The sequence below is a fragment of the Sipha flava genome, unplaced genomic scaffold (assembly GCF_003268045.1).
Source record: "Sipha flava isolate LNK unplaced genomic scaffold, YSA_version1 41_pilon_pilon, whole genome shotgun sequence".
Classification (NCBI taxonomy): Eukaryota; Metazoa; Arthropoda; class Insecta; order Hemiptera; family Aphididae; genus Sipha; species Sipha flava.
In genome coordinates, this window is record NW_020273144.1 from 2,551,788 (window position 1) to 2,575,178 (window position 23,391).

Below are 23,391 nucleotides of genomic sequence, written 5' to 3' on the forward strand. Positions count from 1 at the left end.
TTGACAAAATATTGTTCAAAAAACTATTCTTCACCAGATAAATATGGTTCATTCGGAGGAGGGATTTTCCCATCTTTAACCTGACGATTGTAAAACAAACAATGATTTTCTGGTACATATTTGTCTACTTTTTTCATGACAGTTTCGGGGAAATCTCCGGCTACCATTCTTATTTGAAAACAGTATGAATAAATTAGCATGAACAATTCAAAATTCAACACTTCACATTTTTATCTTACTGTATAATATCCTCTGGGAAACAACAATTTACCGCTTGGATAACTTGAAATAATTCTGAATCAATTTCTGGCTTAAGATTTTGAATCATTTTCAGAAGACCATTTGTAATAAAGCTTCTTCGTGATTTCGTATTTTTCGGCAATATCTGTAAAATAATTTCAAATAAGTACTTAATAATTAACATTACTAAAATATGCTGTGCATTTGATAAACTGTTGTTAATATTAAAATAATTAGTTGCGCGTATGTTTATTTAATTGCATGTAAATAGCCTCAGTACTTAATTAATTGTACATTGAATATACTGATAAGTGATTGTTATAAAACATTAATTAACTAATTATTACTATTTTTATTATTCAACTTTAATTAGATTATCAATTCAAACGAATTATATATTACATTTTTGAGTGATTAAAAATCACAATATTTAGAAAATAAAACAATCCAAAATATGAATAACTAAAATTATTTGTATTCTACTTTGATTTCAAGTTAATGAAATTCTACTACATACTATTATACATACAACACGGAATGCAGGTAATTTATATTAAATTAAAAAAAATACTTTGCTGATCTTATTTAGTATAAATGTCATAATCTCAACGGGAGTTGATGGCGTTAACAAGTTTTCAAAAACTGTGTAATCGTCACATTCTTTCAATATTAGTTGAAGAGCAGTTCTACATTTATGTTTGCATTCATTTTCCAAATTTGAGTTAATGTATATCTAAACAAAAACAAACTTTATTAGTAAACCGTAAATAAGTTCATTATATCACACTTCGTATTTTCTTCTTACGTCCATCATAATGTTTAAAGCATCAGAAGCTGCAACACTCCTCGAATGTTCAGAACTGTGTTGCCCTATCAAGCCTATTGTCCAAATCGCGCCGGCTTTCGTAAATCTATCCACATTGCTTTTTAAAATAGCAATCAAGTGCAGCAATCCCTTAAAGTTACATAAACTGTTATTAGATGGTATGCGTTTTATTAACGTTAACCAATAAAAAATTCATTTAAACCTTGGATTGAATTACAGCTGATGCAAGTAATGGTGACATGGCGGAAATATATCCTAATGCAAGTATAGCAGGGGTAGCCGGGTGTTCTTTGCTACACGAAATCACATTTATCAATGAAGCTATTCCACCATTGTTAACAACTAATTGAGCTATCTGTAATGACAAACGTTAGTTGATCACGAGCTTTACGTAATAATTTACAATTGTCATCAACAAGTTAAAATCATAGATCCACATATTTGCGACATAGCAACAGATTGGAAAAGTTTGAAATACTCTTAATGTATGATCGTACTTGAACGCTTTGTTTAACTATTTCACAAATGACTTTGGCAGCATTGACACGTATAAGTTCATCCGGGTGCGCCATTAACAACAATATTTCTGGGAATAAGTTAGACTCAATTGCACTTTCAGTCAATAACAGCGAATGTTTAACAATGTTTTTCAACAATATCAATGCACTTCTCTATAAATATTTAAATTATTAAGAAATTAAAAATTAGTAATACATTTAGGATATTTAATTAACAGTTATCAATAGCAATATGAGTATCGTGTTCTGTAAATAATTGATGAAAAATTAAACTCTATAATTGTATTGACTTTACTTGAACTTTAACATCAGTAAAGTTTTGAGATAAATAATTCATCACAAGTGGCAAAGTAGATACTTCCACAACTATTTGGGCCAAATGTTGGTTTTGCTTGGCTATCTCATCCAATACTGTTAAAGCACATAGTTTTAAATTTTGATGTTGTTCTTTTAAACATGAAATTATTTGAGGTAACACGCCTATAAATACAAACAAAAAGATACCAATATATTATTCCAGTGGTATAAGTACGGTATAAATCTGGAAGATGTTTTAAATTAAATATGTGAATATTCTGCTGTACACAAGTACGTTAGTAAGTACAGTAAGTTCACCAACTAACAGTTCTAAAGGTAATTTGTTTAACTTCAAAGCTCAAATATACGAGCATAATATTACTTGTATATATATATATATAATATATATTATATGTATATATATAATTTCGTTTATAGTTTACATCCACATTAATTTAATATAAATAAAAAAGCAGTTTAGTTATTTTCAAAAATCAATTTTTCGAGACTTTATAATCATAACGATAAAAATTTAATTTTATACAATAATTTTATAGTTAAATACAAAAAAAATAAATAAACCAATATATATCAATATACTTGTACTATAGCGTCGTGTATAATAATATTCAAAATAATGTATAAGTATTCCTCAAGTATATTATACTATTTACATTTTATGTATATAATTTAAAAATATATTAAAAAATATAATATTCGTAGAACAATGAGCATTATACGAAATAAAAATTACATTAAATTACATAGAGGTGTATTTTTATATAATATATCTATGTACAGTGAAGCTGTTACAGACAATAATATGATTTAACTCACAATATATAATCATTATTTGTATTTCTAAAATTAATAAACAACATTCATAGTGAGAATTTTATTTAATAAAACAATAACTTAAGTATATTATAAAAACTGAAATACAATATATTACCTATTTCATCTGATAAAAATTAAATTCTAGAGATTCTATTAATGAGATACCGTAAAAGGATGATTACAGAAGAGAAGAAAAATAATACTATGTTTTTTTTTTTGTAATTTTTTTTTCTGGGTAACATTCAAGTCTATACATTGTAATTCGTTTAACGCTTACGTACTCGTACACCTCAGATTGGTCTAGAATTATTTTAATATTATAACAAGATTAAATATAAAACTTAATAAAACTTCATACAGACATATTGGATATTATTATTGAGTAAAATACATATATATTAAATATATATACATATACATATACATATATATATATATATAAAATAAATTCATCAAATATTTTCCAATATGAATAATATTGAATAACTTTGAGAACAAATATCAATCATTGGATTTTCAATTACACCTTAAACGTTATCCTGAATAAATAATTTTAATTTCAATATGTACCGGAGTCAATCAGGAATTGTGAGAGGCTGGCGTCATGGCGAGCAATGGAAGTAATTGCTTGCATAGCACCTTCTCTGACGTATACATCAAAGTCTTTCATGCATGTTAATAAAGCATTTATTCCTCCACATTCTTTCAATACAATTTTAGAATTTATGGCTGAGTATTTACTAAGACTTTTAATGAGGTGCATGCAACTTTTTTTGTAATATTTCTAAAAAAAAAAAAAAAATTAAACATTAAATGATTTTGATTGTATTTAAAATGTAAATAGATTTAGTACTGACATTGTGTTATTATTTATACCATAATATAAATTAATTGTTATCAATTTTAATTGGCAAAAATGTTAATTTTTTAATTTTAACTTATTTTTATATATTGATTTTTAAAATAAATTGCAAACATTTAATTTCCTTACAATTTAATTTTTATAGATATAATTTCACATCTAGAAATTCTCCTAGTTATATATTTCGCAACTGTTAGAGCTTACGATACTTGGTGTGTATTGTTCAAAATAATACCTAAATAGCAATTGTAGCATACATACAACAGTTCAAATATATAATAATACAAATAATATTTCAGCTTGTGTGATATATATATGAATTAAAACCATTATCCCGAAAATAAATAAAGTTTCTAGTAAATCTATTTAATAAAATAATTATATTATTATTATAAAATCGTGTTTTTAGTATAATATTTTTTTCTTAACTTGTGCTTTTGCCGTGTCTGAAAGATTATACTTAAATTTATTAAACTTCGAATAGTAATTTACAATTATATAATAAGCATATCTTATTTAATAACAGTCAAACAGAAGCCCAGACTAATAAGTATTTTCGATTTATTAGATTTATAATATTAAAATATAATACATCCCTGCAATCCTGGTTGGAATTCTACGATATTTGTATTCATTTTTTTTTTTTTTTATCATAAATTAATAAATTTCAATTAGGCTAAACTTGTTTGATTACCATTTTCAAAAGTATAAGTAGGAGAAAATATGATATAAATGCAGTATACCTATTTATTATACATATTTGTATATATAGTTAACTTACATTTTCCTTAATGATTTGTCCGAGCAACCGATTAAGTAAGTCTTTCGAACACAGAATTTGTTTGGCACAATTTTCGCTATTGCCAGCCAATCTCGCCAAACTCAAAACCGCATTCATTCTCACAGTTGGATTTATGTTAGTAACTAATGGTAGAACTATATCGATAACATTATTTTCGTATAAACATTCGACATAATTTGGCTTGGCCGCTAAATCTGTTATGCTCTGAATAAATGTCAACTGACTTTTCGCATAATTATCAAAAGCTAATAAAAAAATTAAACAAAATCTCATAAATTTAAACAGACTGATTCAAATTAAATCATGAAAAATTTTATTACTTTGTACAATGGTTTTAGGATATGGACTCATAGTATTGGAAGCACGATGACTAGTGGTTTACAATTAACAATGGAAATTTCTTTAAACAATATTAAGTATAAATTAAAATAATGCATACACACTTCAATTATACGTGTTACGATGGAAACACATAACTAAATTATTGTGGTATGATATTGTTTAACCATATAATATAATATCAAAACAGACTAAATTATTTTATTGAATGAACAAAAATTGTAAAAAATTAAAAATGATTAACAGAAAATAGTTTAGATGATAGTTTTTAGGTCAAAAATGTTCGATGAAAACAACGAGATGAGGTTACGTGCAAATTTAGGTTGGATTGTTCCATTTAAATTATGAAATAATCATTATAGTCAAGACGGACAATTATACAAAAATTGTAATAATAAAATATAGTAACCGGTCTTAAACTTAAGAGCACTATGCAACTATTAGTTAGTACTCAATTTAAGTAATTTTCAAACATTGTTAAATCTCGTTCAAATATGAAAAAACTCCTTATCATACTTATCATATTCATACCTGTCGTATTTCTTTGTGAATCATATTTCTAATGACACCTGATTAGTCTTTCTATTAAATATGTTTTCGTTACATTTCTTATGAAATTAATAATATAAAACCATCGGTCTTGATGAAACTAACAACATGTATTTATTGCACATCCTAAAAACGAATGTAAAGACATATTAAAACCTACGTTATAAATTATAATTCATACAATTCATTACGATTTATTATTTTATATTGGTGTCGGTCGAGAACGTCCGAGAAAAATCCTGTAAGATAGGCAACTTAAAATGCACATTAACGTAATATTGTTGAAGTTATACGGCTACCATAGACAGACTGAATAGGCAACATTATTATCGTACGGGTATAAAAACAACAAGAAGTATTATATACCAGCGTATACCATCACTTCACGATTACGTACCGTTCGCATACACATAAAAGTAAAATAATATTCAAGTGTGAAATAGATGAGCTATCGCCAAACTACAAGTCATTTTTCTTACGACTACAAGTTATTTCATTAATGATTATTTTAATAACATTTGCATAATGGAATGAGTCTAAAAGTCTAATTATTGCTCATCTACAACCATGTATATTTCAATAAATTGTTTTAAAAATATATATCAATATATCAATATCAAAATGCATTACAATGCTTGTATTTTGTTCGTCGTTATTCAATTAATAATCTTTCAAATGCATTGATTTTAAAAATTTAACCAAATAATTATTATAAAAACTATAATACTTAAATAATATAATTCATTAGAATTTATTGTTATATTTTATAGATTTAATTTTTAGTATAAATATAAAAAAAGATATTTTGTTTATTCCAATTTCAAATTGAATTTAATAAATTAAGAAAATAATTGCTAACAAAACTGTTACAGATTAATGTAAATGCTTACAGTAATTATGAAATAACTCTAACGGAATAATAAACTGAGATAAAACTGTAAAATTTTATTAAAATGTTAAATATATAATTGCCTTCAATTGTTCAAAATGAAAAACAATAACATTACAATATCCTTAATCCGAGGTAAATAAAATAAGAGACTACGACTAGTCATCGTATACTTAAACTTGACATTATTCTACAAGGTTGCAAGTTAATCAATTTAGATTCTGAGTATAATGAGATATGCATGTCTAGTTTACTTTAAAAAAATATTATTTTAAAATTTCTCAGTAGTTTTATAAATTATTTAAAAAAACTGACTAAATATTATAAAAAAAAACATCAACATTTACGACAAACCGGTTTTCGATCAAATCGAATTATTGTTTATATCATAACTCAAAAAATTATAATCTAAAGATTTTTTTCACTGAATTATTTTTAATAGTATAATCTTAAAAATATTTTTTGAACTATTTATAGAAAATTAAAATTGTCATGTTTTTTAGAATTTTTACCAAAATATTGATAAAATTATTTTGATTTGACAAAAATTTCTGATAATTGAGTACAATATTGTTTACTTAAAAAATAAAAGAGTTATAAACGTTTAAATATCAAATTTTGACAAAACGATAAAAATCACAACATTTTGCTTTACAGATTTACAGATTTATATTTTTTATTTTTATTTTTATTTTTACTTTTTATTTTTTACCGTATTTAATTTATTTTGATAGTTATTAAATCTATGTTTTATTTAAAAATTATAGATCACTTAAAAATGTACAGAAATTACGACAGTTCAATTTTTATTATAAAAATGTCTCAAAAGTATCAAATAACGATTATTTGAAGAGAATTTACAAATTGTAACACTAGTATAAAATATTTTTTTTTTAGAATTTATATTTGTATGGGTGACATAATTTAATTTTTATAGAGGGACTTGAATATTACATTTGAACTTTATCTAAAAGTATACAAAAAATCTTGAATTCATTTATTATTTGAACTTTAAAAATACAAAAGTATCTATGTGTTAATTCCAAATCATATTCAATTTATAAACTCATAGTTATAAAATATTTAATAATAACAAACTTTTATACATTTCCTATTGCAAATAACCTAAAAAATTTTCAAATTATGTTTCAATTCTTGTACACTCATCACCAATGTGACTAATACCCAAAAAAGCATTGCAGTTGAATGAATCCGGTTAACTTTTCAGCTTAAGTTTATTGAAAACAAATAGAAAGGGGATGCAAAATTATAAAAAGTATGTACAACCCTGAGCATTCAAATGTCTTATTATTAGGTGAAGGGTTTGCCTCCAATACCAACAACCGTAACCATATTTTACGTTATACAACAATACAACAACAATTAAATATTATCTTTTATTTAAAAATTAAAAACGAAAAAGTATATTTGTATATTTATTATTAATATATAATAATAAAAATGTAAAACAATATAAATTTGAATAGATCCATAAATGTTCATATGAATGTTCAATATCTTTTTCATCTGGTTTTGGACATCTTGTTTCTTTTACACTTATTTAACCTAATTTAATCCAACTTTTTACATACGAATCTGGTTAATAAAATAATTGAACAGGTGTTCCAACACAACTAATGTGTTGATGCTATGTTTTCTGGAGTTAGAGCATTTCTTTTTAGGTGTTATTATGTTTTATACAGTATTGTGCATTATCTAGATGATTTATCTAGATAAAACATAAATATTTTTATCTTATCTAGATAATAATAATTTGAAATATCTTTTTATCCATCTTTTTAAATAAAATGGTTATCTAAAATAAATTATCTAGATAATTTTGAAAAAGATAATTATTTTTTATGTGAAGTGAAATGAGAAATAATAAACACTTAGTATTAACCTATGTACGTTTTAAATTTTAAATATACATACTCTATAAACGAAGAAAATGTATTGTATAATTATTTACACAGAAAACATAAAAATGAACGTATTTCAAATAATACTATTCAATTTTATAACGATTAACTTTTTTTTTTTCTATATAATCGACGACTGGGCGATACCCGCTGCCCAATGCCGGGAATTTAATATACATATACCCACCCAATAGCTAATAAAATACTCATATAGTAATAATTTAGACAATAATTGTGTGAACACATGGACATAAAACGTCAATCTATGGCTGGAACGTCCCATAAATAACAATGTTTAAACTTAGATTTAAGTAATATATAATAATAAATCCAACCAGTAACCACTGAATAGTGGCCACTGCTATACAGTATTAATCTATTATTTTATCTAGATGAAGTTTTAATGTATTACCCGTTATCTTATCTAGATAATATTTTTGTTATCTATGTACAACACTGATTATATATGGAACTAAATGATCTTTCATATTCAGATGAATATAAAACAATAGTTGAAACTGCAGTGTAAGTGGGTTTAATGACGGTATTTTTTATGAAGAGTTGCAATTTTGTTTCCAATCTTCTAACTCTATCGTCACCATATTAGATATTAATATTATCAAGCCACTTTTTATTTATAGATGTTACGGTCAAAATTCGAATTCAAGCAAACCTCAGAAATTATTGGACAAAACGCGAACTGCCTAAAATTCTTGGGAAAAATTCGAATGTATACGCAATAAGACAAAAATACATATTTTTGAAAACGAAATTGCATCTCGTGGTTGTTTATGTAAACATGTAAGGTTAAAACAATATTTTAAGAATGACAATGTATGGGTGTCATCCTAATTTGATGAAAATGATTTATATTAGTAAACATGTAGGTTAAAATTGTCATTAGAAATGATAATACATGGCCTGCACTGTTTTAATTAATTTAATAAAATTAAAAAATGATTCCCATCCCTGGCAAAAGAAAAAAAAATTAAAGAACACTAACAAAAATTAGAAGTATTAAATACTTTTAAACTTGAAGTATTTTTTCATCATCCCTCATTTTAAGCACTGCTTAAGTTACACATAGTATAACAATTCAACAAATCAACCGAAATAGTGTACCTAGGTATGCATATATTGTAATATAACAATATTATTATAAATTATTCTAAAACCTTGAAACAAATAAATATATTTAATGGTAATTACCAAAATATATTTTAAGTACAAAATCAATCGTAATATCTTAATATTTAATTAATAAATTAATAACATTTAATACATTCTTAAAATTAAAACGCTTTTAAGGGCACTTTAATGATTTTAGGTCACTATTGAATTTTCAATATATTTATGATTTATTCTACATAATTTTGCATTTCTTTAAATCGAAGACTATGTTCCAAGACCATAACTTGTATATTAATATTTTCGATTTTATCAGAGCGTGAATACGTTTCTGTGTTGATTATAATTTTGGATAACAGTCATTGAACTATCACCATAATAACATAGTAACATGTTAAAACACTATACAATGTTTTAAAAACGAATGCACTATTGTATAAATAAAAGTATAAATAAATATACATTTTTTATTGGTCATATGTTATGCTATGCACACGCACATGTCATCTGTCTATATACAAGGTTATTATTATAACGGAAATTATATTATTGGCTGTACGTAGATGGAGTATATTTCTTTTTTTGTTTATGAAGTAAGGTATATGTTGTTTTCGTCTTTACATTTTTTCTTAAGATAAGTTTTATAATTTTCCCTAGATTTTTGACATGTGAACATAATATATGACACATTATACTATACCTGATGATGTAAATAAGTATTAAATTAAATAAAACTGTCCATTTTAGGGATTTAGTCTCAAAGAATTGTAAGTCACGGCAAAACATCTGGCTCTAATGAATTTATAAAAAATGAAGTACAAAAATATTTGCTTGTATTATGACTCATGACACGCATGAGTATTATACATAAAAGTGATAACCAAATGTTCCATAAGTCGCATATATTAAATACATGTATATATATATATATATATATATACACATTTTATCGTTAGACTTTTTTACTGAAAACCAGTGGTTTCCAGTCTTTTATAATGGTGATCCATAATCTTTTATGATTTTCAAATTGTACTTCAAAGACTTTAATATAATATTAATCATGGTATAATAATATTTTTAATTTTGATTGTATACTAAAAATCATAAAATATTATCGTTTTATTTATATATTACATATTTTATTATATATATTATTTACATAATGCCATATACATATACATTGTACATATTATTCAACAACATAATTATTACTCAAAGCAAAATACGATTACCGTTAAATTGACAAAAATACTAGTCATCAGCATTGAAAATCTTATGGTGAATTTATGAAATGTCGGTGGTTATTGATAGCAGGCATTTAGTTTTATCAATGCAAATAAAACAACAACATTTTATCAGTAAACGAAACCAAAATAGTATTTAACATAATAATCGTACAGTACACATATCAATTATCATACCTTATATGATAAAGTGTTAAGTACTCGACAATAACTAAATCAACTATTATTATTATAATTGTTGTACATTATAAGTTTAATGATATAAACATTCGAACCAAGAAAACTATTAATCAACGCATTCTAAAATATTAATTTTTGCATGATAAATAGTTTCGAATCGTTTTCGTCTAGAAATTATCACGACTGAACGTTATGAATGACGGACACTATTAATGTTAAGTTTTTGGATATATTGATATCCTCTCCGCGCCGGTTCACCATTTGGTAAACAAGTCAAAAATCAAATTAAATTCAAATCGAACAAAAGTAAACGCTATCGTTTCTACAGTGTCGTAAGCCTTCCACAATAATATTACGTAACAAGTGCAATGTATAATATTAATTTAAATGTGGTAGGCATCGTCCGGCTTGTGAGTTCGAAGTTTAACGTGAAATAATATTTTTTACGCTATAAAATACCGACGTATAATATGGTAATTCAAATGTAAATAAACGAATAACAGGAAATATAATACCAGTTTTTGTACAGGGAATAATATGTCCGTCTTTCTTTCGTAGAATATCTCACTCGATCTCGTGTAACCTACCAAGGTCATTGGCACATTAGCAACTGCGTTTAGGTTAGTTGCGATTCAGCTACTCGCCGGTCGTTTCGATTCCGTCCGTCCGGAACGTTTTACGTACAACGAACATTATTACAATACTATTTACAAACAGCATGTTATTTACTCGGCGCTTAATAATTCGTATTACGTGCTCGCTGTAAGCCGGGTGCTCTTGAATCTCTAGTGAAATCATGTCGATCCACTAACGGTTGGTTTTCTAACCCTAACGATCGTTTTGAAATTCGTTTGTAAACGGTCGATGTTGCGCATCCGCCGTTCACAACAATATTACGATGAACACTGCACGAATCGGTTGTAAATTGTATTATCGACGAACAGTGTGAATTGTTGTTTTTGCACCTCCGAAGTATGTTGTGCGCTTGTAACGAAAATCGTTCATATAACAAAGTATACGTTCGACACACCGCGTAACACATATTGTACACGAAGATTTTCAATAAATCGAGTAAGTAATAAGATACAATATACTTACACGGAAGATAATGCGAAATCGAGATTTATAAATATTTCCATTCGGTTAATTTATATCAACGTCACATCGGTTCCGTAAACCAAACTACTAGTAGTATGAAAAAACACTGTTTTCAATTTCATTTCATGGCTTAAGCAGTAATTTTTGTTTAAATCAAATACATATAACTTTATGCGTTGGAAGGTACAGCGTTAGGTAGATTGTATAATTCGTTTTCATTGTTATCAACAAAATGAATACACAATGTGTTTTTATTTGAATTTCGATAAAACATTGTTGGCCAATCGTACCAACATACTACCAACTCATGAACGTCAAAAAAACAGCCCGTAGAGAAAATTGCACCCGGCTAATTGTCATAATAATGATTGTTAAAAATATTTACCTACAATCATGTATCATTACAGTAATTTTAAACATGTTTTTATTTGATAAAATATAAATTATTTTTCGAAAACATTTAATAGGTATCGCGGTATGAAATAAACAATAACATGCACCAGCAATACGTATAAATAAACCAACACATCGAACGTGACAAATAAACTAATTAATTTGAAATCAAATGCATTGTAATTACATTAGCATTCTTTTGTTTTAGTAAATAAAGTTGAATATAATCTAATTAAATCATTAGTGGTGATCATCAGATGAAGGGAGATCTGCCTTCTCTCAAAAAATGTCATCGACGCAAAAAGCAATCAGTTATTAGCTTACTATTAAGGTATTTAGCAATTCAAGTATAATAAAAACATCAAAAAATCTTGTTTATTTTTCATACTTAAATATAAAAATTGTATTTAAAAAAATTGTAATTCTTCGCGTGGCAAATCGATCTCCGTTTAATCTATAATAACGTATAAATTACAGCTTCTATTTCGAAACGAGACAAAACCTTCTAGAACAATACAATTCACACTCAACAATAAAAGATGAATCTCAATATTTCCATCAAATTGGGGTAATCAAAATCTACATTTTTATTTTGTTTTAAATTATCAATTTTTGAAAATTAATATGCTTGTAGATTTTAATATTGAACAATCTTAATTTTATTTTATTTTTTTAAAAACCATTATTTCACACTTTTTATGCAATATGACAGGTATGTATATACTTGTATGGACGGTAAAAAGTGAGATTCAAAATGTTTAGATGTGGGTGTCCCACTATTATTCATCAATCGTACATATTTTTGTTAATTTTGCTAGCTAAAAACTTGTAATTTTTACTAATTGAAAATTTGGTTTCTATACTGATATTTTGGCCCTTAAAACATGTACTAATTTTAAAATGTGGAATGTAATAGTTTATTTTCGACCTTTTCTTTGTTTCAATTTTTCCGTTAACACATTTTTGGGTAGTAAATGTGCACAAAATTCCCAAATAGTAGCTAGTATTGAAAATAATTAGAATGATGACTTAGATGTTCGTTAAAATAAAAACTGTACTTTTTGAAACATTATTTAGTGCGAATATTTTAACAAAATACTTAAACCGTACATTCTCGTCATTATTAACAATGCAACGCATACTACGTCAAGTCATAGACCTCTCATTTACGTAAAAGTAGACGGCATAAGAAAACAAATCAAGGTTAAATTAAGGCGATTTTTTGTAGGAGATTGGTGTCTTTTACTGTATCCCACTTCAATGTCAAGGTGTTATTAAAATCAATACACTGGTATATACATTTTGAATGTGTGACGTCTGTTTCACGTCCGTATTATTTGCATATAATATATAAAATAATATTCTTCTTTTTTTTTACATGATTTCAGCCGAATATGTTTTTGTTCCTTATATAATACGTAATATAAATGAATCATCGTTACTTCAAGTGTACGTGCTCTAGTTCACACTAACTTGAACAAACCAATTGCTATTATAAAGATATTGTATATATTTCGTATAAAATATTGTGTTTACGTGATGTCTTTTTATTAGCCAACATTTTTTAAATCTTTATAATTATATATGTATTGCAAAAAACTAACCGCAAGTGTTCATAGAAAAATTAATCGATCCAATTACCGTACAACATATCTTGTATTCTAAACTATAAAAATATACCAAGTTATTACTTATTCGTTATTTGTGTAGTTTTTGTCAAATTTATTTTATCACATGTTTACTCATGTAAATGTTCTCTATCTGCTAACCTAATCCCTCTCGAATTATACTTACATGATAACAAAAGCAAAAATAGTATAATATCCAACGATACTATAGTATCCGACTACTCCAACCTAATCTGACAAACAAAAAATATTTTTCTCTCGTATACTACATTCTTAGTGTAAATAGTAAATAATAAATAATAAAACAAAGAATATTAATTTAGATCATTATAAAATGTTCCGATTCGAAAAAAAAATACGTTTATCGTTTCGATTCAAACAAATTTTTAGTCTACATACCATATTTTGGTAAAATTTAAACATTTTGCTAGATTGTTCATTGTAAAATATTTAATAAACGTCAAACGACCGCGATGCATAAGTACATTTATGGCTTATCTATACGATAATCGTCGTCCGCCAATAATGTATTATAGCTTTATTTACACAATACGTATGCGATACTGTATACTATACAGTATAAAATATATACTGTACAGTATATAATACTATACAGGAATAAGGGAATAAGAGTACGAGAGTGGAGGGCAATAGTTCATAAAAGAGAGGAATGGAGACAGATCGTGATGACGGCAAACTCTCCAAGAGTAATAAATACCAGCAAAAGAAGAAGTATAAAATACTTCTTCTTTTTTTTTATCCTATTACAATACTGTATACTGATCAGTTTTCCCATAATTACATATACATATACTAATAAATACGAGTACACTTATTCGTAAATTCGTACGTAACATTATTCATGCATATTTGAATAAATATTAGGGTTTGAAGACTTAAAGTTGCTCAAAAATTGTCATTTTTTTATTATTATAAGAAAGCCCAAATTTAATTACTCGTTTTAATGATAAATAATTTATCAAAAGGGTTACAAAAACCAGTTTCAATATATTTATAATTTTAAATTAAATATAATTACAACTACAGAAGAAATTTGCCATTAATGTCCACCCCAACCCTTATTTAGGTCCCTGAATAACATAATTAGTGAACTATTTATATTAAGTCACATTGTTTTATGAATGTTCTACATCAAAATGGTCAGAATCCATAATATTAATAACAAATTTGTATAAATAACAACAAATACAATATAATATTTTCAAATTTGTATAATATTAAAAAAAAAAAATTCTATGCCCATTAAAGTATATTCAAGAAAATGTAACTGAAGCACTTATTTATAGTATTCACAATCACGTGTTTAAGGACTCAGATTCTAAGAAAATGTATGTTGCATGTATAAATAATTTAAGTAAAACTAAACCTTATAAAGTTAATGTATAATTAATTTTGTTTCTTTGATAATTATCAAAGAATTACACTAATTAAAATATTTCAGATGGTTTTAATATTAAAAAAATGATCAGTATAATAAGTCATTAAGCTAAGTAATTTTTGAATAATTTATAATGATGATCTTTTTTTTGTGAATTTCATTATTTTATTTATTTTACCTGATAATAAAAATATTCACTATTCAAATTATTATTTCCTAAATGTTTTTACACGAATGAATAAGCAAAATTAATCAATTTATTTATATATCAATACTAAATGTCCAGATTAAACAATGTTGCGTGCAGGATTATTATTAAATTATATTGGTTAGGTATGTAAAATAATTTAAAATATGAAATCTCACTACTTGGTTAACACTTTTAAATAATTATTGCTTATTAGAATTGACCATGATTTTACAGGTTTCAGTAACTCCAGAGTTCAAGAATTAAAAAATGAACGTTAGACCTTGAAATAACGTCTACGCTACATTTTTATATTTCCGGCTTTTTAAACCCGCAATAACGCACATTTACAATAAATTATTCTTATTAAAACAATAGATATAATATTAAAAAAAAAAAAAAAAATCGATACTAAAATGTTGTCCTTCAGTTTATGTTTATTAGTGCTAGTTTATAATATATGGGTTGTTATATATGCTGTTATATGTGCTCGTTTTACTGATCGAATAATAATTATTTTCGTTAATTATGAATACCTACTGTTTAATATTATTAAATATAAAAATATAACATGTTTTTAGGAAAAACAAAAATAATACGAACATCCCCAATTATACTATCATTGGAGTTTTTTTTTTTTCCGTAAATGTACGAGTACACAAGAATTCACATTTTGAATACATTTCTAGGTAAATTAATGCTGGTGGACGTGAACGAGCTACTGGTTGGTAATGCTAGTCAATAATGCCATCCAGTTCCTGAACAAAATACGTGACTTGAGACTTTTGAAGATGATATCCACTGCTATTTCCTTGGATAGGAGGTTGTATTCGGAAATTAAAATACCCAAGACGCAAGTCATAAATGAGGTAAGTTAAAAATGGTTTTAATCAATTAAACATATTATACTACCTATCTCTAAACGTACTAAACTGGATTCAGAGATCGAACCTTGAACGATTCCAATAGCCCAATGTCTCATGCGATAAACCTGTTTGCGTTTTAAGATTTATTGTAAACCCTTATATTTTGCAGCAAATTTTTTTCCTATGATTAATTTACTATACGGCACTATATTAGTTATAATGCCCAGTATAGTATATATCAAACGTAAGTGGTAGTCCATTTATTTTACTTTGTCCGCCGCGTTACTTTAATAAGTCTTAGTTATACTTCAAGTACACAATATGATCTACTTTAAATACATTATGCATAATATTATAAATGGCTAAACTCTAATATTTTACAGTAGGTATAATAGAATTATTTCGAATCATGATTTAACAAAATGTGTGAAAACTTAGAATTAATTTATTCTATAGGTACCAAAAACGTACCTAGTTTTGCTAATATTTTTTTATTACAAACTGTCGATCTATTTTTTCCAGCGCTTATTGATTTTATTATATAATCATACATGTGAAATAACTAAAAAAAAAGTCGTTTTTTTAATTATATTTGAGATCAACTAAGCTTTATAAAAATATACTTACTACCCCTTGCATAAAATCACATATTATTATGTTTGGTAAAAAATAAAATAAAGCTGTAGCTAATACTTAAGCGAATTTTACTAAACTAGTTAATATATATATTATACGAAGAAATAAACGCATATTTTTAGTATATCTAATAAATATTTATAGTAGTCCAAAGTTAAATAATTTCATTATTTATTTAATGGAAAATATAATAATCCCACAAGTATAGGAAGATATTGACGTATGCAATTATGACGCACAAGTTTTGACCATAATTTCATTAATTTATGTAATAAAAAAATAACTAAATAAAAAATAAAAATGTATTGATACCAAAATAAGAAGGCGTTTAAACATGTCCATCTCATGTGCTATAATATATACTATGACGTAAATGCGTACCTACCTACGTTTTTTTTATTAATTGTTAGTAGTTTACATTTTTGGCTCGGAAAAAATTCCATCGTAAAAACTGTTGCAACTAAAATTGAAATCAAGATGATAATAAGTATTTATTCAGAAGTATTATTTTATACTTGACTTAATTTATTAACTTAACTTTTGAATCCGAGAGTACAATAAGATAATATTTATGACACCATGAGAACCAAGAAATACAAACAATTTTACTATACATTTTATTATGAAGTAGGTATATACAAATGTTTTATTTTGAATGAATTTAATATTTTTGTTATATTATATGACTATTTTAAAAACCTATCATAATTACATAATTATTATTAATTTATAACGCACATAACTTATTCACATTAATTATAATTTTTTAAAAATATTCTATCAATTAATTACTGTTATTAATAACTGTATATTGAGACAACTTACTTAGAAGTAATTTTTTTTTATATTTTCCTATTACCCATATGAAATTACTGTTTAGAGACAATTTTAATTGACTATAATATAACAATTTTTTTCAAGCATATATTAGAGCAGTGGTCTTAAATTTTTTTGATTCGTGACCCATTTTTCTTACCATACATTTTTTGTGACCCATATCCACTTTGTTAGACATGAAAATCAAAAAAAAAAAGTTAAGATTGTTTAATGTAGGTATACCATTGTAGAAATGCTTTTATAATTGAATAAATAAAAATTTATATTTTCTAGGTATCTTGGTAATATTTAATTTTAATCTAAGTAATGATACAGAAAAAAGTATATGTAATAATACAAAAAATAAAATAGTACGATATTTGACCCTTAGATACTGTTTTCACACAAAATACTTCGACTTGGCTCATTTCTGTATTATGTAATTTATTTATAAATGATAGGTGAAAATAGTTTATCAAAAGAAAAGAGTAAATCGATTAACTTGGGCTATGCCATTACTTTAATCGATTGTTTATTCTTATCTTCTACAATTATAAAATAGTACGGTTTTGGGTTAACTCGAAAATTATTTTATTTTATGTCATATGACATGAATAATATAGTACATATAATATTGTTTATTACATATGAATTTGAATTTTTTAAATTTTGAACTAAAGACTAATCACCACCCAATCTTAGAGCTTACGTGACTCACCGGTTAAGTATAGAGAACCACTATAATAGTCATGAGCCACAATTTAAGACTTTACTAAAATAAACCAATCAAAACTAATTAAAAAATTAACAGAATAAAAGAATACTGCTAACCTACTGCTATTTATGACTGCCTTTAAAAACTAAAAATAATTAGTCACATATATTTAATAAATAATAGAGAATGGTGTAAAAAAAAGTGAAAACAAAATTCATTTTTAGCTATAATTTACCTTTTTATAACAAATATTTTTTAACTGTTTTAAGTAAACGTAATAATGATTGATAATAATTAGATTGTTACAAAATTACATAAATTAGTAATTAATTATCATTTTTTTTGAAAAAAACGATTAACACGTTGATACTTCTACGCATATAATTAAAAAGTGAATAATTAGTGTTACCTAATTATTATTATTGTCTATTCATCATGAAATTAATTCACTATGTTTTCACTTTTCATTAGTTTTCAAATTAAAAATTACACTCAAATAAATTATAAATGTCAATCTATATGAAATCTAAGTAAAAATAAAATTAAGAACATACTTATACGTAACATTGATTTTACATTAAACAAATACGTCATCCTATTGATAAATTGACAGTAACTAAGCGGCCACTTATCGTCGCTATAATTGTTTGTATTCAGCTTGATAAAAAAAAGTTTTCAACAGTAAAAAACATTTTATCAGTAGGATGGTGTATCTGTATATTGTAAAATCAATATATATATATATATATATAATATAAAAAAATATGGTCTAAGGTAGTTATTATCAATTAAAAAAAAATTAAAAAACAATATAATAAGTACATATATTATAATATAATACAGTTACATATAACATTATCTTATCTATACTTCAATTTATTATGATTACAATTGGAACAAAAAAGAAAGACAATTTTTCGATAAACTGAAACTCAGCTCGCGTTCTTAGTACAAAAATGTAAGAGAAACCGCTATGCAGTTGTCTCACTCGACCCACAGAACATCGATTTTGTAAATAATGACTAAAAACATATAAAATAATACACAACTTATACATCAGTCAAAAATAAAATATTCTATAATTTTTGTGGCATAAAACAGTAACTCTTAGATTTATAACAACGAATATACTTATAGGTTGGATTAAATCAAGCATTATTATTGTGTATAGTATTAATGTATACGTACAGCGTGAAACGTAAATATAAATTTCAAAGATAATTTATATTATTTTATATCTATAAATGTTAGATGGTGGTTTTTGAATATTTTCTAAAATTTCAATTAGTTTTAGGTACTACTGATGATGTAGTAATATCCTTTTAATAACCATCACATTCAGATTTATGAAAATAAATGTAATAAATTGATATATTTTGATACCATAAAAAAAAAGACCTGCAGTTTTCCACTTGGATTTACTTATTGCGATGTATCCCGTGTAAGTAAATATTTCGAGTAAAATCTATCTAAGCAAAACAAATTATTATTTATAAATATGTAAAATGTTTTGTAAATACTTATATTTGAATTTTAAGTAGTAAATAACCATACAAATAACATTAAAAAATAATATCACCACAATAAGAAAAAATAGCAATGTTGAGACTGAATGGATAAGCAACAGTGTTAGGATTAAATGAATTAAAACTGAGTTCAATAACAAAAACAACTTCCACGACCTGTCACAGAAAAATAAGCAAGTATTATTTTGTTCGTAAGTACACGTTAAAACACAATAATAGTTTAATATAACCGTTTTGGAGTCATTTCCTTGAATTGAAAATGTTGATATTTTCTTAATATGAATTTGGAAATGAGAACTAATTACTGGATAACCTTAATTATACTGATTTGAACATATTTATTGCATTTCATTACTGTAATTATGCGTCAGCAATATTCCTCCAATATCACCAAATGAGTAATTATAAATTATAACGAACCGTACGGTTACAACTACACGAAGCCACGAAGGCTAAACGGTACAGGCACATGGATATGAGCGGTTTTTAACATTTTCCATGGCATCAGTGGGTCATCTCATCATTATAGAGTGCGTTAAAACGTGTAACGTGTTGCACTTATTATGTGTGTACGCGAACTTCTCGTTATAATCCGCGTGCGCGACAGTTTCCTGGTTTGACCAACAATCAAGGTGAACGACTCTATAATAATACTGAAATAGACTTATTCATTTTCTTACTATTTTCTTTTGGCCATTCTGACGACTGTCCCGCTTCAGTATACTTGAGTGATCGTTGTGCGTAATAATCGAATCAAATAAGTTAACATCAATAAGTACTTTGAAAAAAACTAGGATAACTCATCAATAAGGTAAGAATATTTTATCAAAACAATACTCAATTTTCTCTACCAACGCAACTTATTTTCGCGAAGACTTTAAAATTCGACTGTAAATTAAAATATGAACCGCAAACTTTCAAACAAAAACCATACCGAACGTATAATTTACCAATGTTACGTTCATGTACAAAAAAACTATATATATATGTACTGTAAATACTCGTAATATTAGGTATATAATTTGGAATTTTTACTTTTATACTGTAAAATTACTTGGTAATAAAATTAATTCCTATTTCTAATTTAAGTAAAACTGTTATAATAATTATAAATTTAACTCAAAACAAAAAAAAGAGTACAATGTGTTAACCTTTCATAGAATGAACCATCTGTGAGACTGAAATATTTTTCAGCTTACTCCTAGCAGCACCACTGCCATTAATTCAGATATTTTTTTAAATTCTTATCACACCTCTAATCACTTATCAATAATTTCCATTTTTGAAAAGAAAGTTGTTCGTAAAACGCATCTTTCACGTTCCTGTTTGGTGAACGACACGCAAACGTCACTCGCTGTTGTCAAATAGGACGTGAAGATGAATACCCTTAATATTTTTAACGAATTTGAACGATTTTTGGGGCGTTCATGAACTCGCTTATAAATTTGCAAATGTATTCACCATTTTAAAAATATATGTATAAATACAAATATTGATTGTAATATGTTTTAGCATAAATTTTTAACATAAAATAAAATACACATATTACATTTTGTTGTTACATTTTTGTTACATGTCTCATTTTAACAAAATGCAGGTTGGTGTTTCACAAATATAAAAAAAAATTTAATGAACGTGAACGAATTTAATTTTTAAGTGAACGTTATGAACACTGATAATTTCTCATTGATACATTAGAAACAAAATACGCGTAAAATACATTATATAGCACGTGTGATAGATGGAGGTTACAAATTATCGTATCCCAATCCTTTTAGTACATTATATAACTTATCAGAGATTACAATATGGTTCCAGATTAGTTATAATAGCTGCATAATGAATATATAAATAGCTATACAGTATACACCTATAAAGAACCCACAAATGTATAAATACGACATAAGTCCTAAGTATACAATATAATTAATGCACTTAATTGCACTTTAAGTACCATGAAACTATCCATGATTAATTTGGAAATAAATGATTATATTATATAGACCATCAATATATTTTATATTAATTTGTTCTCCTTATGCAGTATAATTGATCTGGTCAAATTATTTTCCATCTTACAGCAGATTTAGCCTATTACTACTTTTAGAATAATTAACTTGATACTTCGGTGTTTTTAAAATTTTATTTTCAAAATAAATAAAATTAAAATTACTCCTATTTATTTTAAAAACTAAAATATTAAAATCTACGAAAAGGTCATAAAAAAAATTATTATAAAATAAAATTAATTAAAATGTTGTAAGACTTCTTTGCTTATAATTTTATAAATATAAACCCAGACAACTCGAATATACACAAATAAAGCAGATAAACTAATTTCAATATACAAAGCTCTCTTCAATTCTACGCAAAACTGGTTTTAAGTTTATAATACCGTGGAATTGAATGCTGATTCTTCTCCATAAAATTAAATTACTCAATGATGATAATATTATATATTTATATATATATATATATATATATATATTATTATATCGTAATATTATTACGAATTTTATAAAATTAATAACTAGTATCATATTTATAAAAAAGCGATGCACAAAATTAACTAAATTTTACTATTAAGCAGTATTAAATTAATAATTTTCCTCGTTTTTTTATTTTTCAAACACTATTTATAATTGTATTTGAATAATTTATAACGAATTATTCATATATTATAAATATGTTATTTATAATAAAAGAATTAATACTCGTAAAATAAGCATGTGATTATCAAAACACAGTTATTACATTTAAATATATTTTATCAAATATAATTAGTTCAGAGATGATCACTTTAATAATTAAATTATTGACCTGTTACACTCAATAATTTCAAGGATTATTTAGCCTTGATTATTATCATTATTTTAGTTATTTACAAGAAAAAAAAATTTACCATTTTTTGTTATAGCAATTTAAAGAAACAGTAAAAATTGTTTCCTTGAATAAAAAAGATTTAAAATATAATAAATTAAAAATTTAATATTTCATTGGCAAAAATTAAATAAACTCTTTAAATGTCTTACAAATATATCATCATTAAAAAAAAGTGCATGAAAAAATTTAAATTTCTTTAAATCATCAGTTTAATCATTATGAAAAATATCTTAAGTATAAATTAACTTAAATACTATGATAAAAATATTTTATAAATATAAATTAATTTAAAAAAAAAACTAGTTAATATTTTTAAGTCAATTTTTTCAAACAAATAGATCTATAATTTAAAAACTAATTATCTTGAGAATATAACATTTCACATTAATTATATAATATGGTAAGCGCCCTCCTTACTCGTATGTATAGTTCTTTACCGTTTAATAATTGTATTACCATCGTCCATCGCTACATTCGATTGACAAGTCGGTATTTTTCAATTAAAAGGAAATTTGATTCAATTTTTATTCTTAACTTTCCATAGAAAAAATTTGCTGTATTACCTTCTTAATACCTATAGTAGTAGCCTTTTACTTTCAATGATATTCGTC

The 23,391-nt window shown here is 25.2% G+C and overlaps 2 protein-coding genes across 7 annotated transcripts in view; one reads left to right on the plus strand and one right to left on the minus strand.

Moving 5' to 3' along the window:
- Positions 1 to 23,391, minus strand: part of LOC112688916 (sperm-associated antigen 6-like) — a 27,601-nt gene continuing 4,210 nt past the window's right edge. Inside the window, exons 3-11 of the mRNA XM_025562335.1 lie at positions 4,362 to 4,627; positions 3,289 to 3,502; positions 1,880 to 2,064; positions 1,564 to 1,737; positions 1,269 to 1,421; positions 1,046 to 1,195; positions 812 to 973; positions 240 to 385; positions 1 to 168 (exon numbers count right to left, since the gene is read on the minus strand). Of these exons, the coding sequence (XP_025418120.1) occupies positions 24 to 168; positions 240 to 385; positions 812 to 973; positions 1,046 to 1,195; positions 1,269 to 1,421; positions 1,564 to 1,737; positions 1,880 to 2,064; positions 3,289 to 3,502; positions 4,362 to 4,627 (1,595 nt within the window). The 3' untranslated portion in view covers positions 1 to 23. The remainder of the gene's footprint in view (positions 169 to 239; positions 386 to 811; positions 974 to 1,045; positions 1,196 to 1,268; positions 1,422 to 1,563; positions 1,738 to 1,879; positions 2,065 to 3,288; positions 3,503 to 4,361; positions 4,628 to 23,391) is intronic.
- LOC112688918 (vanin-like protein 1) overlaps positions 11,253 to 23,391 on the plus strand; it is a 22,774-nt gene continuing 10,635 nt past the window's right edge. For 2 of the 6 annotated variants that reach the window (XM_025562341.1, XM_025562344.1), the window contains exon 1: positions 20,575 to 20,708. Coding sequence is in view for 4 of the 6 variants with exons in the window: in XM_025562338.1 (XP_025418123.1) it covers positions 16,070 to 16,207 (138 nt within the window). In the remaining 2 variants the exon portion in view is untranslated. Of the gene's footprint in view, positions 11,705 to 12,332; positions 12,456 to 12,601; positions 12,693 to 16,027; positions 16,208 to 20,574; positions 20,709 to 23,391 lie in introns of those variants that run through there. The other 4 variants (XM_025562338.1, XM_025562339.1, XM_025562337.1 and 1 more) reach the window with 4 other exon arrangements.